Source organism: Eptatretus burgeri, chromosome 1 (assembly GCF_056783735.1).
Source record: "Eptatretus burgeri isolate ZD-2024b chromosome 1, Ebu_testis_v1, whole genome shotgun sequence".
In the NCBI taxonomy this organism is placed as follows: Eukaryota; Metazoa; Chordata; class Myxini; order Myxiniformes; family Myxinidae; genus Eptatretus; species Eptatretus burgeri.
Genome location: NC_140961.1, coordinates 63,264,340 through 63,291,263, shown reverse-complemented (window position 1 = coordinate 63,291,263; position 26,924 = coordinate 63,264,340). Strand labels below are relative to the sequence as shown.

The 26,924-nt window shown below is 40.9% G+C and overlaps 1 protein-coding gene across 9 annotated transcripts in view; it reads right to left on the bottom strand.

Moving 5' to 3' along the window:
- LOC147034598 (roundabout homolog 2-like) overlaps positions 1 to 26,924 on the bottom strand; it is a 543,037-nt gene that overhangs the window by 118,333 nt on the left and 397,780 nt on the right. For all 9 annotated transcript variants that reach the window (XM_085885859.1, XM_085885845.1, XM_085885805.1 and 6 more), the window contains 4 exons: positions 17,474 to 17,679; positions 16,083 to 16,164; positions 13,776 to 13,944; positions 13,310 to 13,476 (listed from right to left, as the gene is read on the bottom strand). In XM_085885859.1, the coding sequence (XP_085741985.1) occupies positions 13,310 to 13,476; positions 13,776 to 13,944; positions 16,083 to 16,164; positions 17,474 to 17,679 (624 nt within the window). The remainder of the gene's footprint in view (positions 1 to 13,309; positions 13,477 to 13,775; positions 13,945 to 16,082; positions 16,165 to 17,473; positions 17,680 to 26,924) is intronic.

Genomic DNA, 26,924 nt, shown 5'->3' with positions numbered 1-26,924 from the left:
AGCTTTCATAACTCAGTCCACATCCGCCTAAAATTCAAGTCATTTTTCGAAAAATATGGAATATTTCCATTGCAATGCAATGACAATATAATTAAGGTGTAGTACGCAATTCAATTTGCGGCTCCACAATGTGGATGAAGCCTTAATTTATTTGAATTTACATGACTTATTTGTTATACAACATGCTTACGCACATATTGCTGTATTGGCATCATGGGGACCATAAAAAAATCTGCATGGAGCTTGCTCAGAGTCCAACAGATGCTGAAAGTAGCGGAGCACTGTAAAAAGAATCGCTGACAGCAGCACCTCTCTCAACAAATCAAATTCTCTGCACCTCTGTGGTTTGACATTTATCGAACAAGCATTGGGGCTGACTTGAATCCATGATGGCACAGGTGACTGCCCTTTATTCACCCTTATTTTGCTTCCGATGAAGTTGTGGCTTGTGGAAGAGTGAGAACACAGAATAGATCAGAACATATAACAGAAAAAGGAAAACATCTGGAGGCAAAAGGAGGAACCCACCAACATAAAGAGAGGACATGATCAAGGGACACTATAATGGGCTACTTTGAGGAAGAATGGGTATGAGTAAGAATGTGATGAAAGTGGGGGGGGGGGAGGACACAGTGGGTAAACAATCTGGATACTAGCTCAAACACAGCAAGAAGAGGAGGGGAAAACCAGGGATTAAACAAAAATGGAAGAACAAAAAAGAGAGGATGAGGAAGAGGGGAAAAACCACAATAACCTGGAAAGGGAAGGGGTGTGCTTGGGAAAGGTTCATGACTCATGAGGGTAGAAGGCAGAGAGGCTACCAACCTATCTGTAATGTGAGAGAAATAAGCCCTAAGACACAGCTTCATTGTGGGAACAAGATCATGAGCATTGCTGAAGGATGATTTGAAATGTTGGGCAATAGTTGCCTTGAAGCCCTGGAGGGAAGAATGGGATTGAACAGACTAAGGAATTTAGTTCAACAAGTGAGAGAAAAGAAGAACAAATGAGTAGAGGTGAGCAGTGAGCCTTGATTTTGGGAGTTTCATCAGATGTAAGTTACTGGCAGACTGCATGTGCCCTGAAGAAGTCTGGGGGTGTTGGGTGGAGGAGGTGTCCAGAACAAAGCAACAGAAGTTGGAGGGTGCAAGACCAAGAAGGAGGCAGTAGAAGACAGAGAGCCTTCCAACTTATCTGAGATGTAAGAGTAGCAGCCTCAGTGACAAAGCATCATTACTGAATACTTGAGGGCTATGGTTTCCACAGCATCAAGAGATTTCAGGAGTGAGGCTGTGAAACCAGCCGAGAAAGGAGAACAGTATTCCATCGAGCTGTGGATGAAGACCTTGTGAGTTAATAAAAGTTACGATTTGTCAAGGAAAGGCTTTGCACAACGGATGGTGCCCAATCGGCGAATGGCTTTGGAGGCCAACTTGGACATAAGGCTTTCACAAGAAAGATCAAAGCTGATGGTGAGCCCCAATACTTTAAGTGGCTAAATGTATTCAAGAGGTTTGTCAAGGAAGTAGAGAGGAGGGTTCACCAGATAGTTTTTTTTTTGGAGAGACAGAATGAGAGTGTGTGATTTGTCAGAGTTTAAAGCATATTCCAATTGTTGGATTATCTCTTGATTCTATCAAGGTCTGCAGAGAGGGAAGAAATTTCTGCCTGCCAATCTCATGGAAGAGAGATTATACAGCCGAGGATGGAGTCATCATACAAGTGATAATTAGGACTTTCCAGAGAATTGGAAATACATTTGATGAAAATGAGGATCAAGACTGGGCCCAAGTCCCGGCCCTGGGCCACTCTAACCTTGACAGGGAGAAGAGATGAGAGGATCTCGTTAATAGCAATGTGCTGGCTATATGAGAGTGATACAAATCAGAAAGCCATGTGAGAAGGTGGCCTTGGATGCCATAGGCACAGTGTTTGCAGAGCAAAGCAAAGTACCAGACTGTAGGTCAAATGCTCAAGATATGTCCAGAGAGATGGCCCTGATCTCATGTTTGATTGAGTGGGTTGATTTGTCTATTCACTTCTAATTTCCTGTTTCACCTTGTAAAATTGTAACAACAGTATCCAGTGTACAATGCAGTATGAACTAGAGGGGGAGCACTCGGTTGAGTGCAAAACCTCCGCCGCCAATACTGATAGGTCACTCAAGTGAACCTGATGTCCTATTCATTCAACTTGACATCAACAGTACTCACAGAGTTATAGTTTGCAACTTTCCCTTTTACTTTTAACTTTTACAAACTCAATTCATTCGTCATAACGAGATTCCTTGAGACAGAAATTGATTTTACGTGGGTATATCCACCTGAAGTTCCAAAATCAGCCGCAATTATAATTTTGGCATGTTTTTTGTTGGAAATCACTTATAACATGTAGAAATACAAAAACAAAAAAAAATTCGAAATTTTGTTGAAAAAAAAAGTTGCAAACAATTTTTCTCTCACAATTTTTTTTTTTTGGGGGGGGGGGTTGGAAATCACTTAAAACATGTAGAAATGCAAAAACAAAAAAAATTCAAATATTTTTTCAAAATCGCCGCCATAGCGGCCATATTGGATTTTGGACCAAGTCCAAAATCTAATGGCATGATCCTTGGACCATACCTAATCCCCCCCACCAAGTTTCATCGAAATCCGTCAAGGAGTTTTTCCGTAATACTGTTCACAAACAAACAAACAAACAAACAAACAGACAAACAAACAGACAAAGAAACACACAAACAAACAGAAAGGGGTGAAAAAAGTAACCTCCGATCTTCGATGGCGGAGGTTAATAAGGGGCTGATAGGATGGCTTAGAGATATGCTCACTCGCCTCTAAGCTGTCTGTCCTGAGTTTGAATCCAGATATAGCAACACACTGTCATCCTGGTGTTTGACAACAGGGTGATTCACCATGTGTATGCGTTCTTCGGATGGACATCGAACAAGTGTTCCATTTGCCAGCATGCGTTGGTGGATGATATAAAGATCCCATGGTGTCCTTCGCAAAGAGTAGGCGAGCTATCGCCGGCACCATGGTCAAATTCCAAATTCCTGCCTGAATCAGCAGAAGGCACTGCATCAGCAGCACGGCCGCACCCTCAGCCAATGATGCTACCCCGCAGTGTTGTGCCGCATACAAACAGAGGAGAAGTATGAACAAGAGCGAGAATTACTTTCAAATCCATGTCCTCTTCCGGTCCCAATGAATGGTGGGAAGATAAAAACATTTGTTTGTATTGAACGCATGCTCGAGCCGATACCGGAACCAAAATGAAGAAGAAGAAACTTGCTAACACTGTGTTTGGGTCTATTCTGCAAAATAAAAGGAAAAGCAATTCAAATTTACCGATGTCTTTTGGAGACCATAAAACAACAAAGATAACTAGGATAACAAACCAGAGATTAAAAATTAGTTTGCTTGAACGCACGCTCGAGCGAACAAACAAAATGGAGAAGAAGAAACTCGAACCCACCGTGTTTCGTTAGTTTGTAGGCTTTGCCTATTTCATATTAAAAATAAATCGATGTACATACATGAAGCAAAAACATGCATACATCTTATGCCCATATACACATATGTGTATATATATATATATATATATATATATATATATATATATATATATATATATATATATATATATATATATATATATGTATATATATATATATATATATATATATATATATATATATATATATATATATATATATATATATATATATATATATATCCTCTCTCTCTCTTCTTCTTTCGGCTGCTCCCGTTCGGGGTCGCCACAGCGGATCATCCGTATGATCCGCATAGTGATTTGGCACATGTTTTACGCCGGATGCCCTTCCTGACGCAACCCTGGTCGCCTCTTACGACACAGGGATATAGTACACCTATTTTAACCGGGGTATACACCGGCCCAGTATACTGTTACTCATTTCACCGACCTCGGAAGGATGACAGGCTGAGTCAACCCCCTGGTGTATTAATTCAGTGGTCAAACGGGGCTTGAACTCAGGACCTTTTGGATCTCAAGCCGCTGCCCTAACCACTGCGCCAACACCAGGCTCATATATATATATATATATATATATATATATATATATATATATATATATATATATATATATATATATATATATATATATATACATATACACACACTTTTTTCGTAACATTAGTAAAAAAAAAGTAGAAAACTGTGGATAAGTGTCCCCCCTGGAGCACAGTCCAGACAATCTTTTATAGGTGGAAGGCATATGGTACCACCAAGACCCTGGCTAGATCAGGCCATCCCTCCAAATTGGATGAGCAAGCAAGGAGGAGACTGATCAGAGAGGCCACCAAGCGGGCTTTGAATGAGCTACATGCATTTAGGGCAAAGACTGGTCACTGTGTGCTTGTGACAACAATATCCCAAGCACTCCACATGTCTGGCCTGTATGGTAGGGTGCCAATAAGGCAGCCACTACTCAAAAAAGCCCACCTTCAGTCCCATTTGAGGTGTGCAAAAAACTGCTGCGGAGATTCTGAAGCAATGTGGCAAAAAGTTTTGTGGTCTGCCGAAACCAATATGGAACTTTTTGGCCTAAATGCAAAACGTTACGTTTGGCACAAACCCAACACAGCACATTACCAAAAGAACACCTTTGGGGCTCACCACTGTGAAGCATGGTGGTGGCAGCATCATGTAATGGAGATGTTTATCATCAGCAGGGGCTGGGGCACTTGTTAGGAGAGAAGGGAAAATGGTCGGAGCCAAATAAAGAAACATCCGAGAAGAAATCCTGCTGCTCTCCGCACGAAAGCTGAATTGGGACGGAAGTTTACCTTTCAGCAGGACAATGACCCGAAGCACACAGCCAAAGCTACATTGGAGTTTCTAAGGAAAAATAAGATAAATGTCTTTGAGTGGCCCAGTCAGAGCCCTGACCAAAATCCAATTGAAAATCTGTGGCATGACTTGAAGATTGCTGTCCATCAATGCTCCCCACACAACTTGACTGAGCTTGAACAGTTTAGTTCAGAAGAATGGGAAAATTTTGCTGTAGAGACCTATCTCAACTCACTCAGCTTTACTTGCTGTCGAAAGTGCTTCCACTAAGTATTAACTCGGGGGGGGGGGGGGGTGGGGTGGGGTGTACACTTCTCCAACCATGATATTCAAGTTTTATATTTTTAATTAATTTCCTGAAATATGTAGAATTTGTATTTCACTTGGAAGTTATGGGTTACGATTTGTAAATAAAGGTGGAAAAAGTCTCATGTAATGCAATTTAATTCCAGGCTATAAGGCAACAAAAGGTGAAGATTTTAAAAGGGAGTGCGGTCTTTCTATAGGCACTGTTTTTGTTGAAAATAATCTCCTTCAGGAGTGTGTGCGGCTAGCTTGGGCAAAATACATGGACAAACTATCAAATAATCTTACAGTTAAACTAGAAAGAAAACATGATTAATTAGACCACCTTATCATATTGTGCCGAAGGCCAGCTGGAAGCTTGTCGAGCCTCCAGACATTGTAACATAATTAGCTCAAACCATGGGCTGATATTGAAAACACAATTTGCTGTGGTCAGCGCTGTTGCACAAAATATGTGCATTTTTCACTTGTTTTGGTTATATTAAACGTCTTGTTCCAATTTCATCATTGAAAGCAAAATTATAAAGCCATTTTGAGAAACTGTAAGATGAGAAAGAGTGTTTCCACAGTGCACAAATTCCATTAGACCTGAGAATGAAGAGATATATAATAAAGTTGATCTACATGCTGACCCACACACTCAGAACACACTCCCTCACAGATACATAAATGGATTACAATGGCATTTGTCATTGGAAATGGGTGAGGCTAACAAACCAATACATGAGCATGTGATGTGACAAATGAAGCAACACTCAACTCACAATCTATATATTACTTAAACTCTCATCTTGTATATTGGTATGTATCTATATATATATATATATATATATATATATATATATATATATATATATATATATATATTATATATACAAATGTGTGTATGTTCCCGAAATACAGCCAAAATAGTACACGTTAGCACAATTTTTTTAGGGCCACCATACTTAGCATTCACCTGCAATGCGCAGTCTAAAGTTTCGTTCAAATCGGACAAAGAAAAAACATTATTAAAAAAATCAATTCCCCATTAAATCAAGTACTCTTCGGGAGTATTTGATCACTGCAAACAACCTCAGCAGTATAGTTCACTGGAGCTATCTTATTTTTTTTTCTTGAAATGATTTTTTTCATCAACCACTGTCACAACAGGAACCCGGTTCACAGGTCATCTAGTACTCACTAAAAGCATACTTGTAAAAGTTGCAGTGACTGGAGTGATTTAAAATAACTTCACATGTTATATTAATGCGATACAAAAAATTACCACAACAAATGCATAAAACTTGAAAGCTGTCCTTGGTTCAGTGAAATCTCTTAAAATAACCCTCAGCACAAAGATTTAGCTATAATAGCACTTGGTTGAACGCATACCTCCGACGGGCTGAACAGATTGCATTTTGTACCTCACTGATAGGTCGGATCTGAATGCGGAACTTAACCAAAATCGAATGAGCTTGTTAGTGTTACTTATCCAACTCATCCACAAAGTTTTGTCATAACTCGTTCAAAACTTTTTGAGATATCGTGATAACTATCGTTTTGGCCCTATCTCTCAATTGTGAAGAATCACGTAAAATTACAGTATCTGGATCCGGACGTTCACCAAAATCTAGTCAATTTATCCTTGTCATAAACCCAAACTGTCCAGCAAGTTTCGTCCAAATCCATCCATAAAGTTTTGAGATGTCCTGCTCAAAGTCAGACAGACAAACAGACAAACGGTGGTGATGAAAACAACCTCCATCCACCTGAGGTGGTGGAGGTTATGATACCGAACTCCTAAAAATGTTCCTGTGCTGAATTTGAAAACATCAACTTGTTCTTCAAACTAAAGACATGCAAAAGGAAAATGGATACTTTAGGCCAGACATATGCCAGAAGCATTTCAGAATTTGGTGGAAAAGGGGGACGGGGCAGTCGTGGGGGTACGTAAAGGGGAGTATATATTTTAATTATTGTTGCATAACTCTAGAGTCAGAGATGTCATTGCAAAATAATGGTTGGGGTGTGGAATATTTTGTGGGTGCTGTGCAGAAACGTCGCACGGGCATAATTCTGAACATTGAGGAAAAAAAAAATTGAACATTGCAATGTTTCGAGTCGTGTTCTGTGCTCTTATGGTGCAACATGCACACCCATTTCCCCCCAAAACGGATCTAAATGGGTCACTATGATTCACATGGGAAGTCAATTTCAGCACAAAACGTGGAACTCTGCGTTTTTGTGGAGCAATCACGTTCCTGGGACGCAAATGAAAAGCAAGGAAACACAGTGAATAGCATGAAATATGTTGTATTACAAACTTGGACAGATCGACACACATTCTACAACCAGTGGCAATCCATCAGAGTATCAGAGTAATTTGTATCACAGAAGAACAACCTGAATCGTTTTGAAGATCATGTTTTTTTGTCCTTTCCTTATGCTTGTTATCTCATGTAATGACATGCAGTGAGATTCACCCTTTTTCATGCTTGTCAAAACTCTCAGTAACATGTTTCCATTTTGCATAGCTCTGTACAGCAAATGCATCTTCTACCGTGCTTGTCACTATCACTTGATGGTTTAGTGCTTGGTGACAAACATGACCAGATGCTGTTACTTTACAGTACTTAGCTGCACCATCCCAGTCAAGCCAATAATGAGTGCTTTACCATTATGTTTGAAACCTTCTGCTATTCTTATCTGCATTGGAAACACATCCTAATGATTGAAGTGATGGGTATATGCACTGAGCTTGACATGCTCGAACAAATTGTGTTTTTCTCGATGCAGATTCCTGTCTTACAGCTTCCTGTTCACATTCTGCTTGGTCTTGGCTCACCGTTCACAGTTATTCAGGTTCAGAGTATTGGTACATGACTTCCAGTGCTCAAGATGCTGGGTCATGCATCATCGCTCCAGGATCTGAAGATGCAGTGGTCTTATATCGCTGATTCAGATTCTGATGACTTTATCCAAGCTGCCTGAATTTTTGCAGATGACAAAGGTGCAAGGATGGACTGGCAGCTTTGGGCACACTTCTGTAGTTAAATAAAAATACATGCACCCTTACAAGGAACGTCAATGCAGGAAGAGGCCATTAGATATTAGGCCCATCAAAGACTGTGGTATCGTTGCTAACATATGGTTGTTTGTCCGTGATCGATTATTTTTAAATGCCGAATGTCAAGCAAGGAAGCATCAATTTCCCATTATTAAAGTCTTTCAAGTGACTTTGACATGGTTTGAACCTCTGAACTTACAGACTCATCATAACGGACACTGTAAGCATAACATCACCGAGTCTGGTTCCTTCTGTCATTTGGCCTTGTGCCACACAGCTCCAGAAGCCCTTCTGTTCTTTGTGAATATAAACAACACTTTTCTCACCCATGTTACTCAAAGTTCACTGTGCATGTGCCATTTCGTTTCTCCTTCCTCACATATTGAAGTTTTCAAACTCGAATTAATAAAATGTTTACACAAAGAAAAGGCATCATCACCAAACATAGACCGATTATTGACAATACTATGTTGAATACAACTCACAAATTGAGTGAAAAAGATAAAGAAACTGCAATCAACTAGAGTACACCACTGTGATCTGCCTAATGATTCATGCTCCAGCATTAAATCAGGCTGATAAGGTCCTAATCTATTCATTAGAAGGTTTTGTTCATAACTTTATCACAGGAATGGTTTCACGAGAAAAGGGTTTAATTGTACAACCATATCCATCTTGTCTACTCATATAAAAATTAACCGAATGTGCAAATTGCCATTTCCTATTCGTACTTCCTTCTGACAGCATATCTGAAGATTACAACCAGCATGAGAGCTCTTTGTCAATGGATAACTTCGAGGTAACTGTTTCGTCAAAAGGATAAATTTTTGAAGAAAGAACATTGTAAAAATCAATTCAATTATAGGTTTAGTTCACTTTTCTGATTAGTCCTCATTTTTTAAGACATCCATGGTCTATTTATTAAAATAATAATGTTGGTTATTACCGACTAATTGTCTGTATTTCTTTCTCGCATTCAATTACATATAATTCATTTGTAAGAAAAGAAAACTGGCATCAATCATCAGTTAACGTATTATGTATACACACACACACACACACACACACACACACACACATACACACACACACACACACACACACACACACACACACACACACACACACACACACACACACACACACACACACACACACACACACACACACACACACACACGGTAGGGCAGAGAAACTGGCGATTTTAAAAACCAATTTCCACTTTGCCAACATGGTCACAACTTTTTTGACTGATGAACTCGCTACTAGGTTTCCTCAAGTTAATGAGGCCAGTTAGTTTCAAGAAGATGGTGGGATTTCTCATACCGCCAGAGTGTCAATGGCTGTCTTACGACCACTTTTTCATAACCACATCATCTGCAGGAATAGTGACATTACTTGGCCTCCAATGTCCCCAGACCCATCAGCGTGTGACTTTTTTTTTTTAAATCGGGGCACTTAAAAAGCAAAATGTATGCTCATCACCCACACAATATTGAAGAGCTGAAAAAAAGACCATCAAAAACATTGCCAGAATTTCTTTGGAGATGCTACGCTGCGTCATGGGAAACATGTATGGAATACTAGAGTAAATGCCTGTGCAGAGACGGAGGTAACCTCGAGGATGTGATCTTCAACAAATAAATGGCATGCTAGGTACTTCAAGATGGCATAGTTGTAATTTGGGAAATACAAAATGTTTATTTAATCACTGAGTTTTTAAAATCTCCTGTTTCTCTGCCCCACCCTGTATTTGAATATTTTGTGTTAATGTGTAAATACACATTTGTTTATAACATTTGTGTAAACAGGTCGATGTCAACAGGTGGAATGGAAAGTAATTTTTTTAAAACATAGATCTCTGCCTCTGTCCATTTATATGTGTTTTTGTTTTCATCTTTCCACCTGAGTTATTTCACTCGGGGCTTCAAAATGGCTTAAAGTAGCTGGTCAATTAATTTGTCTTTGCTGTCCTTTTTCTGCCTTTTAATTCTTCCTAGTTATCAATCTGCCTTTAATGCTTATGTCTGTACTCGTCTATAAAAAATATTTCGATTTGACTCTTTTGATATGGAATGTTTTGTAATTTTAAAAGCCAACTTTACAAAAAAGGATTGGATTTGGCTCCATTCTACTGGTGTTGAACACCCAAATTGAATTTTATACTTAATGTCCTTTTCTTTGTTCTATCCTCCTTACTTTATTGTGATATAATGCTCATGGATGAGCATGTACATATAATATATATATATATATATATATATATATATATATACATATATATATATATATATATATATATATATATATATATATATATATATATATATATATATATATATATATATATATATATATATATATATATATATATATATATACATATACATATACATATATATATATATATATATATATATATATATATATATATATATATATATATATATATATATATATATATATATATATATATATATATATATATATATATATATATATATATATATATATATATATATATATATATATATATATATATATACATATGACAAGGACGGGAATGATTCATCAATGTGCTTTTTTGAATTGCAAGAACATTAGCAGGCAATGAAGAAATGAACAGGGAATATGGGATTATAAACTGGGATCATGAGCTTGAAGATACATTCAAATAGGAACACATCAGACAGGCTAACAGAAAGACTCTTCATTTGACTCAATGTGGGTTCTGAATTGATGGAAAAGTGATACGTTTAATATAGGATAATCATAATGATCAGATAATATTTAAAATAAATGCATGAAACTTTAAGATATAGCATAAAACAATGTCATCAATAACAGGAAATACAATGTGCAGAATCAACTACAACATAAAAAAAAACAATAAGAAGAAGCAGGAATTGAGATGATATAGGAACATACAAGGAACAAGGATGCAAGTCCTCACCGAGGACACCGTCATCAACCACACCTCAAAATGGGACACGTAGATCTTTCATAGATACAAAATAAAGTATACACTACTGGTCAAAAGTTTTAAAACACCCCCATTTTTCCAGCTTTTGCTGAAATTTAAGCAGTTTAATGTTTCAATGTACTCTGAAATTAAAGCATAGAACAAATAAACAATTGCAGTTAAAAAAGAAATCATAGAATCGTTTTGTTGACCAAAATTTAATCTAAATTTTTGACTCATCAAAGTAGCCACCTTTTGCAGATAGAACAGCTGAACATACTCGTGGCATTCTTTCTCCAATGGAAATCAAATATTGTTCGGAAAGTTCTTCCCAACACTGTTGCAGAAGTTCCCACAAATGTGTTGCACTTGTAGGTTGCTTTGCTTTCACCTTTCTGTCCAGTTCATCCCAAACCAGCTCGATGGGGATTAAGTCTGGAGACTGTGCTGACCTTTCCATGATTTTAAGCCTACCATCTTGTTCTTTTTTCTAAGGTAGTTCTGACATAGTCTGGAGGTATATTTTGGGTCGTTATCTTGCTGTAGGATGAACCCCTGACCAACCAGGCAGAGACCAGAGGGTATTGCATGGTGCTGAAAAATGCTGTGGTTCAGGGTGCCAGTCACTCTGTGCAAGTTGCTAACTCTGGATCCAGCAAAAGGACCCCAGATCATCATGCTTCCTCCTCCATGTTTGACAGTTGGTGTCACACACTGAGGAACCATCCTTTCGCCTACTGGATGGCATACAAAAATCCTGCGTGATGAACAGAAGTTTTCAAATTTTGATTCTTCGGTCCATAAGACTTTCCAGTTTTCAGTAGTCCACTGGCGGTGCTTCATGGCCCAGGCAAGCCTCTTTTTCTTATTTTGCCATCTTAGCAATGGCTTTCTTACTGCCACTCGACCTGTCAAACCCGCAGCTCGAAGTCTTCTCTTCACAGTTGAAACTGAGACTTCCTTACTTCGACCAGTGTTAAGCTGTGCTTGAAGCTGCTGTCCTGTGAGCCACCTGCCACGCAAACTGTTGACTCTCAGAAACTTGACTTCTGATTGTGTTGTGGCATTGGGTCTGCCAGACATCTTCCTTTCAGAGTTTCCTCCAGTTTCCAAGTGCCTTTTGATAGTGTTGGAAACTGTACACACTGGCACCTTGGCTTCCTTTGCAATTTCTCCAACGGAAAGACCTACACTTTAAGGGTTATAATGGTCTGTCTGTCTTCCTTTGTTAATTTCTTTTTCTCACCATTATGATAGCAACATACTACTTCCTGCAGTGCAATATTTTCCAAATAATGCTTCAGAGGGTGTAGCAACACAGTCTGTTCCAACACTGCTTTTATACAGACAGAAGGTTTGTAACTAATCAACAAAAGTTGGGACACCTGTAGGAATTGTTCGCATCAACTTTGAAGGCTTAATTTACTTCCATTGCTGCAGAACAGCTGCAGTTGCTAACCCATTACTTGTTCCCTGAAAAGGGCCTTTTTTTAAAACTCTGGAATTTACATTATTTTTCAGTTTTTGGTAACCTAAACTTTTCTGTTTAACCTCTGGCAGTTTACCGCTTAGCTTTGCACCATTTCAGGTTATTCACAGGACTTGAACTGTTTAAGTTTCAATAGAAATTCGAAAAATGTGGGTGTTCGAAAACTTTTGACTGGTAGTGTATATCCACACATACGTGAAGGTAAAAGGTATATAAATAAATAAATGTTGTAGAAAGGTAAAATACAGAAATAAAATAACATTGCAAGTATGTCAGCAGTGGTGATGGTAAAGTGTATATAAATAAATAAATAATACAAGTTATGTATTGGTAGTGGAGATGGTTAATTGTGTAAAATGAACAATGGTTTCCAAAAGCACATACAATCTTGTACTACTCTCTCCTATAATGGTTTCTACAAAAATTGCAAAAATTTGAAAATAAAATCGTGTCCCCCAAGACTTTTAGCTCCAATGCCAAAACCCTTTGACATGCCTCCAGCCCAGATGTTAGTGCAAACATGTGTCAAATATCAAATAAATACATCTCCTCATTTTTGAGTAGAGGCTCCAGAAATACACATGAATGGACCGACAACACACAAAATATAAACCCCAGGTGAGCTGACACTCAATTGGTGGCTAATAAAAGAGGGGGAAAAATGAGCACTGACCTTGAGTACGTACTGGATCAGAGACTGGACTAGGATCACTTAGACCATGCGCATTTGCAGCACGAATCAGGAAGAGGTAAATAGTGTTAGGCCAAAGATCACGCAGGGTGTAGCTTTGAGACGTGATGCCACTTGTGACTGTCTGCCAGCTTGTGCTCAAAGACTGGCTGTGCTCGCACATAAAAACATTCACAAGAACAATATCGATCACAATGAGATTCCAGAATTTTATCAATGGTCATGTTAACAATGATTCAGCAGCTTATGATGAATTGACCTTCAGGAAAGTAACAAAAGTCACAAGATCACTTGTATGTAACCAATCATGAATCATGAATCACGAATTACATGTATGTGTGACAGATCTTGTGATTAAAGCTGAGAAAAAGGCAAGGCCATTCAAACTGGGAAGGACTTTAAGGTTGCATACTAAGTAAGCAACAAGGTGCCCAAAGCATATCTTTACCTCAAGGCCTCAACAGTGTAGGTAATGGACTCGGAAGAGCCTGAGGAGGAGCCAGACATCCACGAGAGTGTAATAGCACTTTTGGAAACATCAGTGACCTGTGGCTTGCTTGGTGGAGGGGGTAGACTGGAAGGATCCGGCGGACGTCGCTCGCTTGGTTGCCCAGAATCTGATATACAACACCAAAAACGAGCTGCTGATACCGTAAAATAATGCGTGTTTTTCTTTCATCTTTGTGGTATATTTAAGCATTATTTCACAACTCAATGGGCAAATGCTGTTGTTTTTTCAAGTAATTCAGGAAATTTGAATGATAAAGCAACTTTAAGGAAATTAATTGAAATGTTGGCACCTTACAGGTAACAAGTAACAGTGTTAGCCTATGACATCAAGCTTTGGGAATTTAAGGTGAATATCGGAATGCATTTCAATCTAATTTCCAAATATTACATAAATATTGTGGAATTTTTTAAACATCACTTATTCCCCATTTGTTCTTTCCTTGATGGTGTCCAGACCAGTGGAGGAGCTTTTACATATAGGACGAGGAGGTATTTGTGCACTTTTACAATAATTATAAGGGCATTAGGAGAAAATGGATAAATAAACATAGTGTAGGGAATTTAAATCAAGGATCCGAGTGGCATCATGAGCAATTCGACTCAGACCAAAATGTCGAGAAATTCATTCATTCATCTTTAGTTTATATTCAATTATTTTTCTTCACTTCGCAACCCCCCTCCTTGCCTCTATTTGATTTTCTCCTTTCCTATGCATGAAAACTAATACAGATAGCCCATAATCACAAAAAATTGCTCTTACCAGAATAATTAATTTATCAGGCATGGATCAACTGTGAGAAAATTGGGTTTTGGCAATTTGTTTTGAGGCCTGTTCTGCAGTGAGTGGAAAGAAACAAGACGCATTTAATCAGCAGAGACCGTGAGCTGAAAGCAGAGATTTTCCAAGCACCACCGGTCAAACTTCTCATTATCTCAGCATATAGCAAGGGCACAAAGGGTAAGAATGAAGCATAGTCTAAACACGCCTTCTCTGTCAAGGAAGACGCTCCAGCTTAATTATCTCCTGACATTTAGCAGAGCAGAAGGAGACGTAAAACTGGATGATATATCTATTAGAAATAAACCGACTCCACCCCTCAATCTCTGCTCAGACTCTCAATAACGGATTCAAAATTGCAGGCAAACCATCCTGTAACTGCCTTTCAAGAATACACCTTCACTGTATTGCCCCAGAGCCTTAGGCTGAGGGATTGTTTCAGGAAGAGTAGGAATGTTTGTGAGTGCAGTGTTGTCTATATATATATGAGGCAATTTTTCAAAATATTCATTCGTTCAGTCCTTAGAGGCTCACCAAGACAGCCTCAAGTGTACATCTAAGAGATGGATTTTGACAGTTAAAGTCTAGATAGTGTTATAATGGACTAGAATTCTCAAAGCCATACTTTTCTCTTGAGAAAAAAACAGAAATTTGGTTGAGATCCTGGCACACATGCCTTGATATATATCTTATCTCCATCTTGAAGATACAAAGGTATGGAATCTTGTTGGTCTTAAATACATAATTAAATGAAAACGACACTCTGTAGAGTGCATACCTCTTCCAGGCTGAATAGTTTACGTTTTGTATCCCACTGATTGGTCCGGATCAAGATCCGGCCTTCTCATCCTTGTCACACACCAAAACTAAACTGGTTGTTTTTGTCATCTACCCAACTCATCCGCCAAGTTTTGTTATAATTCGTCCACAACTTTATGAAATATCATGCTATACTGTACATCGTTTTTGGCCCCATCTCTCAATGGTGAAGAATCACTTGTAATATTTAAAAAAAATTATTGAATCCAGATCCAGATCTTCACCAAAATCGAATCAACTAATCCTTGTCACACACTCAGTCTGTTCACCAAATTTCATCTGAATCTATCAATATTTTTTGATATATCATGCTAGACTGTGCATCGTTTTTGGCCCTATCTCCCAGTGGTAAAGACAACCTTTTAAAATATCAGTAGCCTGATCTGCATCTTCACTAAAATCGAATCAAGTCATCCTTGTCACACACCCAATCTGTCGACCAAATTTTGTCCAAATCAGTCTGTAACTTTTTGAGATATTACTCTCAGAGACAAACAGACAAACAGACAGGGGTGAAAACATAACCTCCGTCCACTTTTGGTGTCGGAGGTAATGACACCAACACCATCCAAACAACATCCAAGCAACATCCAAACAACAAATATCATGGGCACAAGTAATTACATGGAAATAACAAATGGAAATTACCTTGGACCTCAACAAAGGCACCCCATTTGGTCTCTCCACTGGGACTCGTCGCAACACAGGTGTACAGGCCCGAGTCAAGGAGCTATGGATTGACAAGGTGAGACAATAGAGGCACAGAAGGTAAACGTGTTCATGTCTTCAAAACAATCACAGGCAGTACCCAGGATCCTTCACTCTGAGGCCAAGCAAGGAGCCATTCCTAGTTTAAGCAATATTGCTTTATAATTTCCACTGCATTACATCATATAGGCCTTGCAAAATTTTTGACTCCAATCCCCATGGCCTCCTGCAAATTTTGATTGTGCCTCATCGTTGCCAGTTGGTGTTCACACAATGTAGAATGTGGAGAAAAAACTGCGACAGCAAGAAAGATGCATTAATTTTCAGCCATTACTGCCACTTTGTCCAATCAATATGCCTCTTTGCTATAGCGTCTCTCGGCTCGCAGCCCGCCGCTTTAATTAAAGTGTCTGGAAATGTCAGCATACATCATGACTGGAGAGTGACATGGGATGCAAGCTTTTCTTCAGCCACTGGCAATGTGACAGAATCATTACATTAACAGGATAACATGCTAACTTTGGACTGACGAATGACACTTACAAAGCCAAAGTGACATCAGCAATTACCATCCTCTGCAACGATATGCTGTAATGGCCAGGGGGTACAGGCCTGGTGATCTCACTTGAGTGAAGCACTACAAATAAAATGATGACCATTAATGAATTGGGTTACTGAAAATACTACATCTGTGGTTGTATCATAAAGTGCCAATGAAATGGGCCTGTTTGAATGGTCGGCGATTTACTTTGAGAATAACTCAGAAGACAATTGCAGTCCCGTTTCCTGATGATTTTTACTTGAGGTTACTTCTTTGGTCATTGTTGCAAACATTGATCAAGATTTCTGATGAAACTTCTATTATATATATATATATATATATATATATATATATATATATATATATATATATATATATATATATATATATATATATGAGATGTGATGAGAAATCAGAGGGCATTTTTCATATCTCGGCAGAGCGTCATCCATATCTCTGACCACAATTGGTTGTACGATGTGACGTGAAATTATGAAGCAGGATGTACATTTCTGAATGAAGAGATTAAATATTCATGACACTTTTATTGATCCACTTCTTACTCAAGGGATGATTTCCAATAATTTATCAAGATTAAACCTGTCATATACAAATTTTGCTTACACATACAATATATTATCAACTTTTATATGAATGGGACAGACAAAGTGAGGGGGAGGGGGGAACCTGAAAGTTGTCACATGAGATACAAGCAAAATATAATAAGTAAGAGGTATTGGGTTTGAGTATGGACAGAATGCTCTATGTTTGTGGACCACAATCGCCTTGCCTGTATGGCTTTGATGCGTAGCGACCCATTGGGGAAGAGTGCAAGACGTGGTCCAGCACTTGGCAGCCGGACGCTATTCTTAAGCCAATGCACAGACGGTGGTGGATTACCCATTGTCTGGCAGGGCAGCAGAAGGGACGAGCCAACTGCAAGAGTGCGGTTTGCAGGCCCCTGCCGAATGATGGGTGGTGGCGTATCTGAGAGTGCTGTGAGACATGAGGTGAGACAAGGGGTGAGACACAGGATGAGAAACAAATGACCAAAGGCCTGTCTCTGCTCCCACAGCTTGAGGCATTGCATAGTGGGCAACCTGCTATTCAGCACATAGAGGAGGCCGTAACGTCGAGCCGTGCGCTTATTTTCTGCCAAAGTCTCGTCATATCACCAAAGCCATCCATCAGGATTTCAGCCAGGCCTTTATTAGGTCACTCTTTGGGCTGCACCGTTAAAAGCTTCGGGCTCTGAGCAGAATGAGCGATGACAAAGTAACAGCTCACGCGTGATGCGCCGCACATTCCGATGAGAAAATCAATATGAAGCAGGGGCAGATGCACATACGAGCTTGGCCTTTGGGTAGATTTAGTAAGGTTGCCTGGCATGCGGAAAGCACAACTTCCAAATTTCCAGGAAAGATGGCCTCTAAATATTTCGGTCAGCAAGACGAAATAAGAACTCTGCCAGATAGGGCAAGACAGGTGAGATTAACCCTTTGCATCCTTCCACTGACATTTATACCTTTTCAAACGCAGTACATTTATTGAACAAAATAGTGATATTTGGAATTCATATATAATGCATCATTATATAAAATTGCAAATGGTTTCATATTTGTTGCTGGACAATGTTGGCTAATAATTTAACCCCCGTTTAAAGCTGGTAATGAAATTAAAGCTGATAATTTAAAGAGTGCAAGGTGACACTCGAGTTAATTCTAAATTCGGTATTGATCGCATAATATGTAAGCCAAAGAAAAGGTGGGAGGGAAAGATATGAAGATGGAATATATAATTTTAAAATGTTAGTACTGGGGACGTAAAGAGAATAAAATGAAAGGAGAGTGGAAGCGGAGATCAACAATTTGCTGCAATTTCTACCGATGTGATTTATGAAGAATTTCTTTCAAAAAAAAACAGAAGAGTTCCCTTTCAGAAAAGAGAGACTTTGAGCTGTTGATTTTGATGATAAAAAAACTTTCATTACTTATGGGGGTGACAGTATGTGGGTACATAAAATTTCACACAATCTGTCTGAATTATCGAGTTTAGGTCCAAATAAATCCAATTATACTGTGTACTACAACCATAAGTATGAAATAAACACCTGAAGGACAAAGAGGGGAGAGAAAAGGCCTCCTTGAGGAGGAATTTGGGAGATATCAGTGACATAGAGGAAAATAATGAAGGTTCTAGGAAGGGAGGCCAAGGAGGCAGACCAAAAAGAAAAGACTGAATGAACAAAACAGGCATCATGAACAAATAAATGAAAAGGTGGTTCTTTGGAAACAGAAATCTTTGATCGTGCAGGTACTAAATGATGGAGGTCATCAGATTCACATAATGACAAAGAACCAAAGAGGAAGACGTGGACAAAGACATAGCACATGGGTGGATTAGCGGCAGAAATGAAAGTGCAGGAGGAAGAGGGAGGTGGTTAGTGAGAATAGAAAGAAGAAAGCAGGACTGGACGTGACAGAAAGCATGAGGTTACAATGAGCAGCACTCTTAGAGTTGAGAGAGGGTGGCACAAGACAATTCAGATACAGAGAATTATTTCCACATAAGGAAGAACAGTGGAATGAAAGAATGGAGGGAAGCTTTGGCTTATAATTGGGGAGGATAACCAGGTGTAGAATTCTGAAAGAACATGTGTGAGCTTGTCATGCTGGAAGAGGATGGAGGAGCGAGAGAATAGGTGCCAAAGGTGAGACGATAGACAAATTAATGTCCACTCAATTTTCTGAGGTGGGTGAGAAGCAGATCCTGAGACCCCTTCTCCTACCAAGATTCACCAATAACCTGGAGAACCTTGGAGTTGACCATTTCCAAGGCCAAAATATGGGAAGCAGCTGCAGCAACCCATAGTAGAGACCCACACTCCATGAAACTTCAAGTGAAGACCAATAAACTGTAAGTAACTCAAAATGACAGACTTATTTTCTCTGGCAAATACTGAGTTATCGGCCTGCCTTCGAAGTTTTGGAAGTGATCTGTCCAAGACAGGTTGTGACAGACTGTGAGGCCTCCAGAAACTGTACCGAGATCAGGATAACTATTCAAGGAGAGGCCCCTGATAGCAGACAGTTTCAATTGAGCTATTCAGAGAGAAGGTCTTGATCTCTCGTTTGAGATTTCGTACATCCAAGTATTGTTGGATTAAAAGAAACAGAGCTGGTAGTATAGCTGGGGTGTAATATGATTGTTGCTCTGAAATTAGAGAAGAAATAACGTCTGAAGTCTGTGGACATGATAGGTTCCATCACATTGCATATGGGATGCGGGGGGGGGGGGGATAAGGCCAACCATTCTGTAGTTCAGTGCATAAGACTTGGCACTATTTTTGTCAATGACGGTGACAGTTGCAACTTACCAAAATGAAAGCACCAGACTATCTGAAAAAAATGTCATGGATAGGAGTGAGAAATGAGGAGAGTGTATGGCTGAAGCACGGTTACATTGATGATAACAGTGCCTCTTGAGATTGGTTACAGATAATGTGTCAATACTGACAAGGGACTTCAAAATTTTAGTGGAACAGGAATCCACATACTACAAAGAAGAGCCAGTTATGGAGGAATTATGGGGAGGGAAAGGGATGGATTGGGATGGATTAGGGAACTTGGCCTTTTCAGAAAAAACAGTGTGAAGATATTTGGCCTTTTCTTCAGCAGTGTCCAACATGAATCCATCCTTAACGGGGAACCCAAATACTCAGACCACATTCACACTACAATGAATGATTATAATCTATCACACGATGCCCTACAAAATAGATATGATGTCATTTCCATATTTCCGAGTTATAAAGTAGGTAAATTTGCAATTAAAGGTCGAAATCTTCTTCTTAAGATTAACCATGACGTTACACCTGGGAGTCGATTGCCAGATCTGTACTGTCTCTGGGTTACATCATGGTATGGTTTAACTCAAACAGCGAATAATTTTCGATTTTCCACAAGTATGCTGAGTCGAAGCATCCTTGGGGCTTGCAAAGTAATATTGTTACGGTTTTCAGAATCCGGTCTGATGAATGCATCCACACATCCAGGTCCTCAGACAGTTATTTCCTGAAATGCATGTTCAGATTAGCCCCATCCACATGTCTAATGGGATCTTAAATGTGATGCGTTGAGAAGGGTAAAGGATAGATCCCTTCTCTTATGGGAATCTTTTTTCTTTACGACAGACATGTTCACACAGATTTCTTTCACGAGCTCTGAAGCCCGCCCCAATTGTTCCTCAGTGGCAATCTTTTGTGAGCTCCGACGCCCGCCTTTTTTGAGAGCGCACGGGTCGTCATGGTAACCATGCCCCAGTGGGGCGGGGTGAGCTTGGGGCGGACGGCACCCCACGGAGACATCCCGGGGATATAAAAATGAGTGAGAGGTACGTTCTGAAGAGAAAAAGTCCAAAGAGAAAAAGTCCGAGGAGAAAACGTGAGGAGAGAAAGGAGGGGAAAAAAGTTCTGAAGAGAAAAGCGTGAGGAGAGGAAAAGCGAAAGGAGAGAGGAAAAAAAAAAGGGCGAGAGAAGCGAGCAAGAAGCAGGTGTCTGACCAGCGTCGACGAGACAATTCGCTCTTCCTAGTGCTTCGGCAAGTGAGCGTGTGGGTGTGAGCAGCGCCGTCAACAAGTGAGGTATGGGTCGGTCACCAACGACACCAGGGTCTAAACCCGCAACAGACGATCTCGGTGCCCTCCAGACTTCGAGTGGCATTCAAGGCTGCCCCGCGAGAGGGTGCACGGCAAAGCTGGGTGCTGGCGACGGACGTGACACGCACGCATGCATTTTCAGGACGTTTTCGCTTCATGGACGACTTTCTGGTGAGCGAGACGATTCTCCCCCTCCCCTCCCCCTGTATGATCTGTTGGGTATCCATGTCTGTGTTTAGCTATAAGTCAACCCCCAATAATCATCTGCTCTTTGTCTCTTTCCTGGCATTTTGATTGATTTTGCTTTGAAATGCATTCTTTATTTACCTCAGAAAATAAAAAGTTAGTTTTATTTATTTATTTTATTATTAATAAATTATTTGTCGATTTCCAACCTGTCCTTGTTTGTCCTTTCCTTCCATTGGTCTAGCATTGTTCGAACCGAGATAGACTGGGAGGTAATTACCACAGATTTGACCAAAATTCGTCGGCACGCACCAGCGGTTAAAATGCTCGGCCGCCCTAATTAAAATTTAATCAGATAATATTGGTGCTTTGCCGAGGGCGCGCTCCCTGCTCAGGTAACCATGTGACCTGTAGTTAAATGGAATAGTTAGATGGCGGACACTGGAACTCGTGGTTGACTGGGTGGCATTCATGGTTTTAAAACAACTCACTGTACCATAACTTTAATTGTGAGCGGTGGCCCCAGGTCCGGCTCTACCGAGGACAACCGGGGATTATTCCCCTGAGTGACAAGCTGGTGTCTCGGTACCCGTGGCCGCAACATTACAAACCAAGAGGGTTTGATGCTACAACAATGGCCGAAAGGCCCTAAGATTGCCAGAAATTGGACGAGGTTTGTCCGATGTACCTGAGCTTGGATTGGGCCTACAATATGTTCGCCTCTGTGCTCGGAACATGTTACAGAGCACTGTAATGAAACATCAGAAATGGCTCAATCTTGTGGTTGTCCTCCACCATTAAGAGGGGATGCAACCCCCACGATTAGTTGGAAGAAACAGCCATCACTCAAAACTGTAACACCATTTCTACCCAGCTTACAGTACATGTACACAGACAATTTCAGTGGTGAATCAAACACCTGTTGCCATTGCCTGGGAGTTACCACAAGGGCACCTGAAAATGATAATCTATCATTAACACAAATTTATACATCAAATGAACCACTGTCTATGTATCGTGGAGAGAAGGTATCATCATCATCATCTACTCCTCAGAGAGGATTTGACCAAGGACGTGAAAACTTTCAGGGTCCCCTCACCCCCCCCCCCCCAACCACTGCAAAATCCCTCCTCAACCATCACCCCACAATCCTGAAAATTCACAATCACCATCAACTATCACCCCACAATCACCATCAACTATCACCCCAACAATTCCCACAACCCCACACCCTCTCTCCAAGACACACCACTCTCCTCTCCACTGGGGAGAGACATCGACATCTCACGGCCACGACAGTGTGACATGGTACAGCCACAAATGGTGTCTGGGGAAAGTATGAAACAGGATGATCCCGTAACATACAAGACATATGGGCAGCCTGCAATGGTGGGACAAAGCATTCACCACCCATGTTGTCCACGGTTTCTAAGTGTACCCATTTTGGTCGTGCTGTCAGGCAATGATGGGTATTTCTGCTTGAGTAATATATTGTTACGAGCCTAAACCCTGTCACAGACGGATTCCGTTCATTAACCACCCTCACCAGCTCAATCACACTCGAGGGACATGGACTGGACAGGGCGTGCTTGCCCCCACCTACTCATCCCCCACCCCTGCCCCATTCCACCCCGCCTCCCACTCCCTGCCTTCAATTTGCTTACCCCTGCCCAAAAATTTAATTACCCCGGCACCGCCCCCGCCTCTTCACTCCCTGCCCCCCATCTCTTGATTCCCCGCCCCACTTGCCCCCGCTCCCTTGTCCACCCCCTCACACTCAAGTCCGCCTAATTCACCCCAGCCCCCGCCCACTCATCCCCCGCCCCATTTCTCCCCGCCTCCCACTTTCAATTTGCTTACCTTGCCCCCCCCGCCTCTTCACTCCATGCCCCCGTCTCTTCATCCCCCGCCCCCGTCTCAACGAAAAGTGTTTATTCTGCTTCAGAGTTGAAAGTTGACTATTGCCACTATGTGCGATGCACTGTTACAGGTACGAAGTTTCTTTCAGTCCAGGTCACAGTACCGAGAAAAACGTGACGCGACCACTTGGAGGAGGACAAAATTGGTCCTTCAGTATTAATACATAGATACAATGTTTCTTGTTACATTTTTTGTGTCAAATTCACATTCTGAGGTAGTCAGCATGTGCAGAAGAGGGTTTTACATTGCAGACGCTATTTTCGAGGAGTGGAATTACACCTCTCAGCGGTAACGGTTTGTCGACGACAGACGTAATGACGTCGGCGAATGACCGATGATGTCATGACGTCCTGACGCCTCTCAGCGGTGACATCATACGTCACCATGTAAACGAATGTAAAACGAAAAGTGTTTATTCTGCTTCAGAATTGAAAGTTGACTATTGCCACGATGTGTGATGCACTCTTACAGGTACGAAGTTTCTTTCGGTCCAGGTCCCAGTACCGAGAAAAACGTGACGCGACCGCTTGGAGGAGGACAAAATTGGTCCTACAGTATTAATATATAGATGGTTGTGGGGGTAGATGGAGGAATTTAATAGCAAAGTTGGAATTGAAGAGTTGTTTGGTCCGTGGATGAGGAGACATCTGAATGTAATTAAGGAGGGAGACTGTTAGCTTAAGTGTTACGTGTCACTACATGGGGCATGATGCGATGTTAATTAGATAGGAATTAAGAATAAGTTCCCCCAGTATGTAATTGCCCCCTGTGACTTTTCCCAATGTTTTTGTATTACAGTCCATGGAAGAATTACGTTTTAATAACGTGCCGGGCAGGCACAAGCCCCGGCTCCAAGGGTGACGGCGGGTGAAATCAAGCCCCTGAGGCTGATGATTGATGGGCGTGATGTCAGAAGCTAGCCAAAGTGCTGAACAGGTGGAGGCCCTGCCTTTCCGGGTTTCTTGCGAGGAAGCCACGCTCGGGAGATGGAAAGGGGTACGGTGTGACATCAATCAGAGTTGAGGGGAGGAACACACGAGTGTGGAGTGAGGGACGCACGTGGTCGAGAGAACGTAGATAGGAGATGGGCTGCAAGAACAGGGCTTCACGGCTGGCTTTCCTTTGACGCATGAAGAAGACGGCACGATTCTCGTATTCGTGCTGAGGCGATTTGGCTCATGTGGTGAAGCGAGAGGCCTGCCATCGACCCTTGGCTGGTCATATGCGACGGGCCGCAGACACTCGTGCATATCAGATAGTGGGTCGGTGAGGACGATCGACGCACAAACAGCTTAATGGGGTCTCTGAGCCTTGGTGTTGAATACTGCTCACAAATTGCCTGACATACGTTTGTCCCACTGCGAGAGAGTGACGACATCATTTTACGTGCATCTACATGTGCAAATAGAAGCACCTCAATTCCACATTCTACAAAGACCATTTCTGGATAAAGCTAAGTGCCAGAATAAAGGAGGGATTTTCTTTTATTTTGTTTCCCCTTATCTGTATTTAAGTTTGTGCGTGGAGGCGTCTCGACTTAGACTTAAAATTACCTCTCATATTGTTATACTCTGATTATTGTTCTTTGTAAATATTTGTCTATTTTTATTAAATGAGTTCATTTTAAATGGCTGTGTTGGTGTATTTGGCATGGTGTTTGAGTATAACCCCCCCCCCCATGCTGTGCTTCCCCATACCCCCGTCCCTCTGACATTGCCCCATGCCCTTCCCACGCATCTGATAATCTCTGAGGATCAACGTGTCTACCTCCTAATAAAGAAAAACCACTCGACCATCCGGGGCTGGCGGTGTTAACCGCCCATCACCATAAATTGGATCGGGGGGGGGGGGGGGATTAACCTGGAAAGCCAGCGCCGTGACAATATGAACCGGTTTATCAATTATTACAAATTCCTCCCTTATAAACCATTAATTGAATGAAAAGCAAAACGTACCGAGCTGGAGTTATCATGCGACTGGTGTTTTCATCTTAATTGTCACTTCCACCTTCATTCTCTAAATCGCTCGCACAAGGCTTGCAATGATATGGCTCCACAATTCCCTCGAAAGCGTTTCCATCACCAATCTCGTCTCCAATAGTTTCTTTAAAATCCCATTGAACAGTTTCAACATCCTGAGAACCTTTAGAGTCACTAATGACGGTGGAATCAGTATCGGAATCCGAGCTCGAAATAGACTGTTTCTCGATGTAAAGCTGCAGTTCGGATCAATATGGCTTCAACTTGTGACGTCACTGGCAAAATCGAAAATCGACACTTTTGGGCTTTTTTCAACACTGTGATTTTGGTAAAGAGAAAAATTCTAATTTTTTTCCCCTTTAAATTCGACAGTAATGAATTCTTTTCAATGGTTTTAAAGAAAAAAAAATGCATTTGGGTTCCCCTTTAAGGAGTGAAGGACAGAAGAGAAATTTGTACTAGACACAGATATGAATGTTCTCGGATGGTGAGAGACTTCAGAGGTTGGAACACTGCTGAGCTTAATGTTGGGTTCTGATTCGTCATTAGGACTGGTAGACATTTGTTGCAGGTTAGGCAGAGAGATTTAAAATTCCCTTAAGTTGGGTTTGCCTCCCAGGTGGAGTAATGCAAGCTCGTTTTTCACAATTGTCTTGCCACATGACTCAGTGTATCAGGGTCAGGATGTTGAATAGGAAAGTATGAAACATGATGGGATGAACCGGTGATTGAGAGAAGACAGTTTGTTGAGGAAGGAATTGCGGGAACTGCTGATGTCAGAGTAGAAGTAATTTTGCACATAGACTTGCGCACATCCAAGCACACACCCATACATGCACATATACACCTACGCTCATTAATACACAACATGCCACATCGTTTTATATGACTAACTGTTTGTACTTTTCCATTGTGTGGCCTTGCTTGGCCTTGGAGCGGATAACTGCAACCTTGCTTGTTTGAGCATATAAAATAACTCTGACTGAAGCACCCAGGCAGAGATTCTGTACAGTTACTGTGTGTTTCTCTCTTTATGCATGCATGAATAAATGATTCAACTCTGACATGAAAACCTGATTGGAGACTGAGGAGGGCTCCGCTTTACATTTTGAAACCCGCATATGGAGACAACAGCTGAACACACACACACACACACACACACACACACACACACACACACACACACACACACACACACACACACACACACACACACACACACACACACACACACACACACACACACACACACAGTCTTGCAACCCCTTGGGGGTGAGACTAAGAATGGGGTCTTTACAGAGAGAGACACAAAGCCATAAATACTGCAGGTCAGGGAAGGAAGGAACATGGGCTGTGGGGAAGGGAATAAGAACATACACTGCAATACCATCACAATTCCATGAGTTTAATCTGTGAAAGCTTTGGAGAAAGTTTGCAGGGATGGAGATATATGAGACTCAAACATCCTGTGCGAGAAAGCTTTCTGTCAGACATATAATG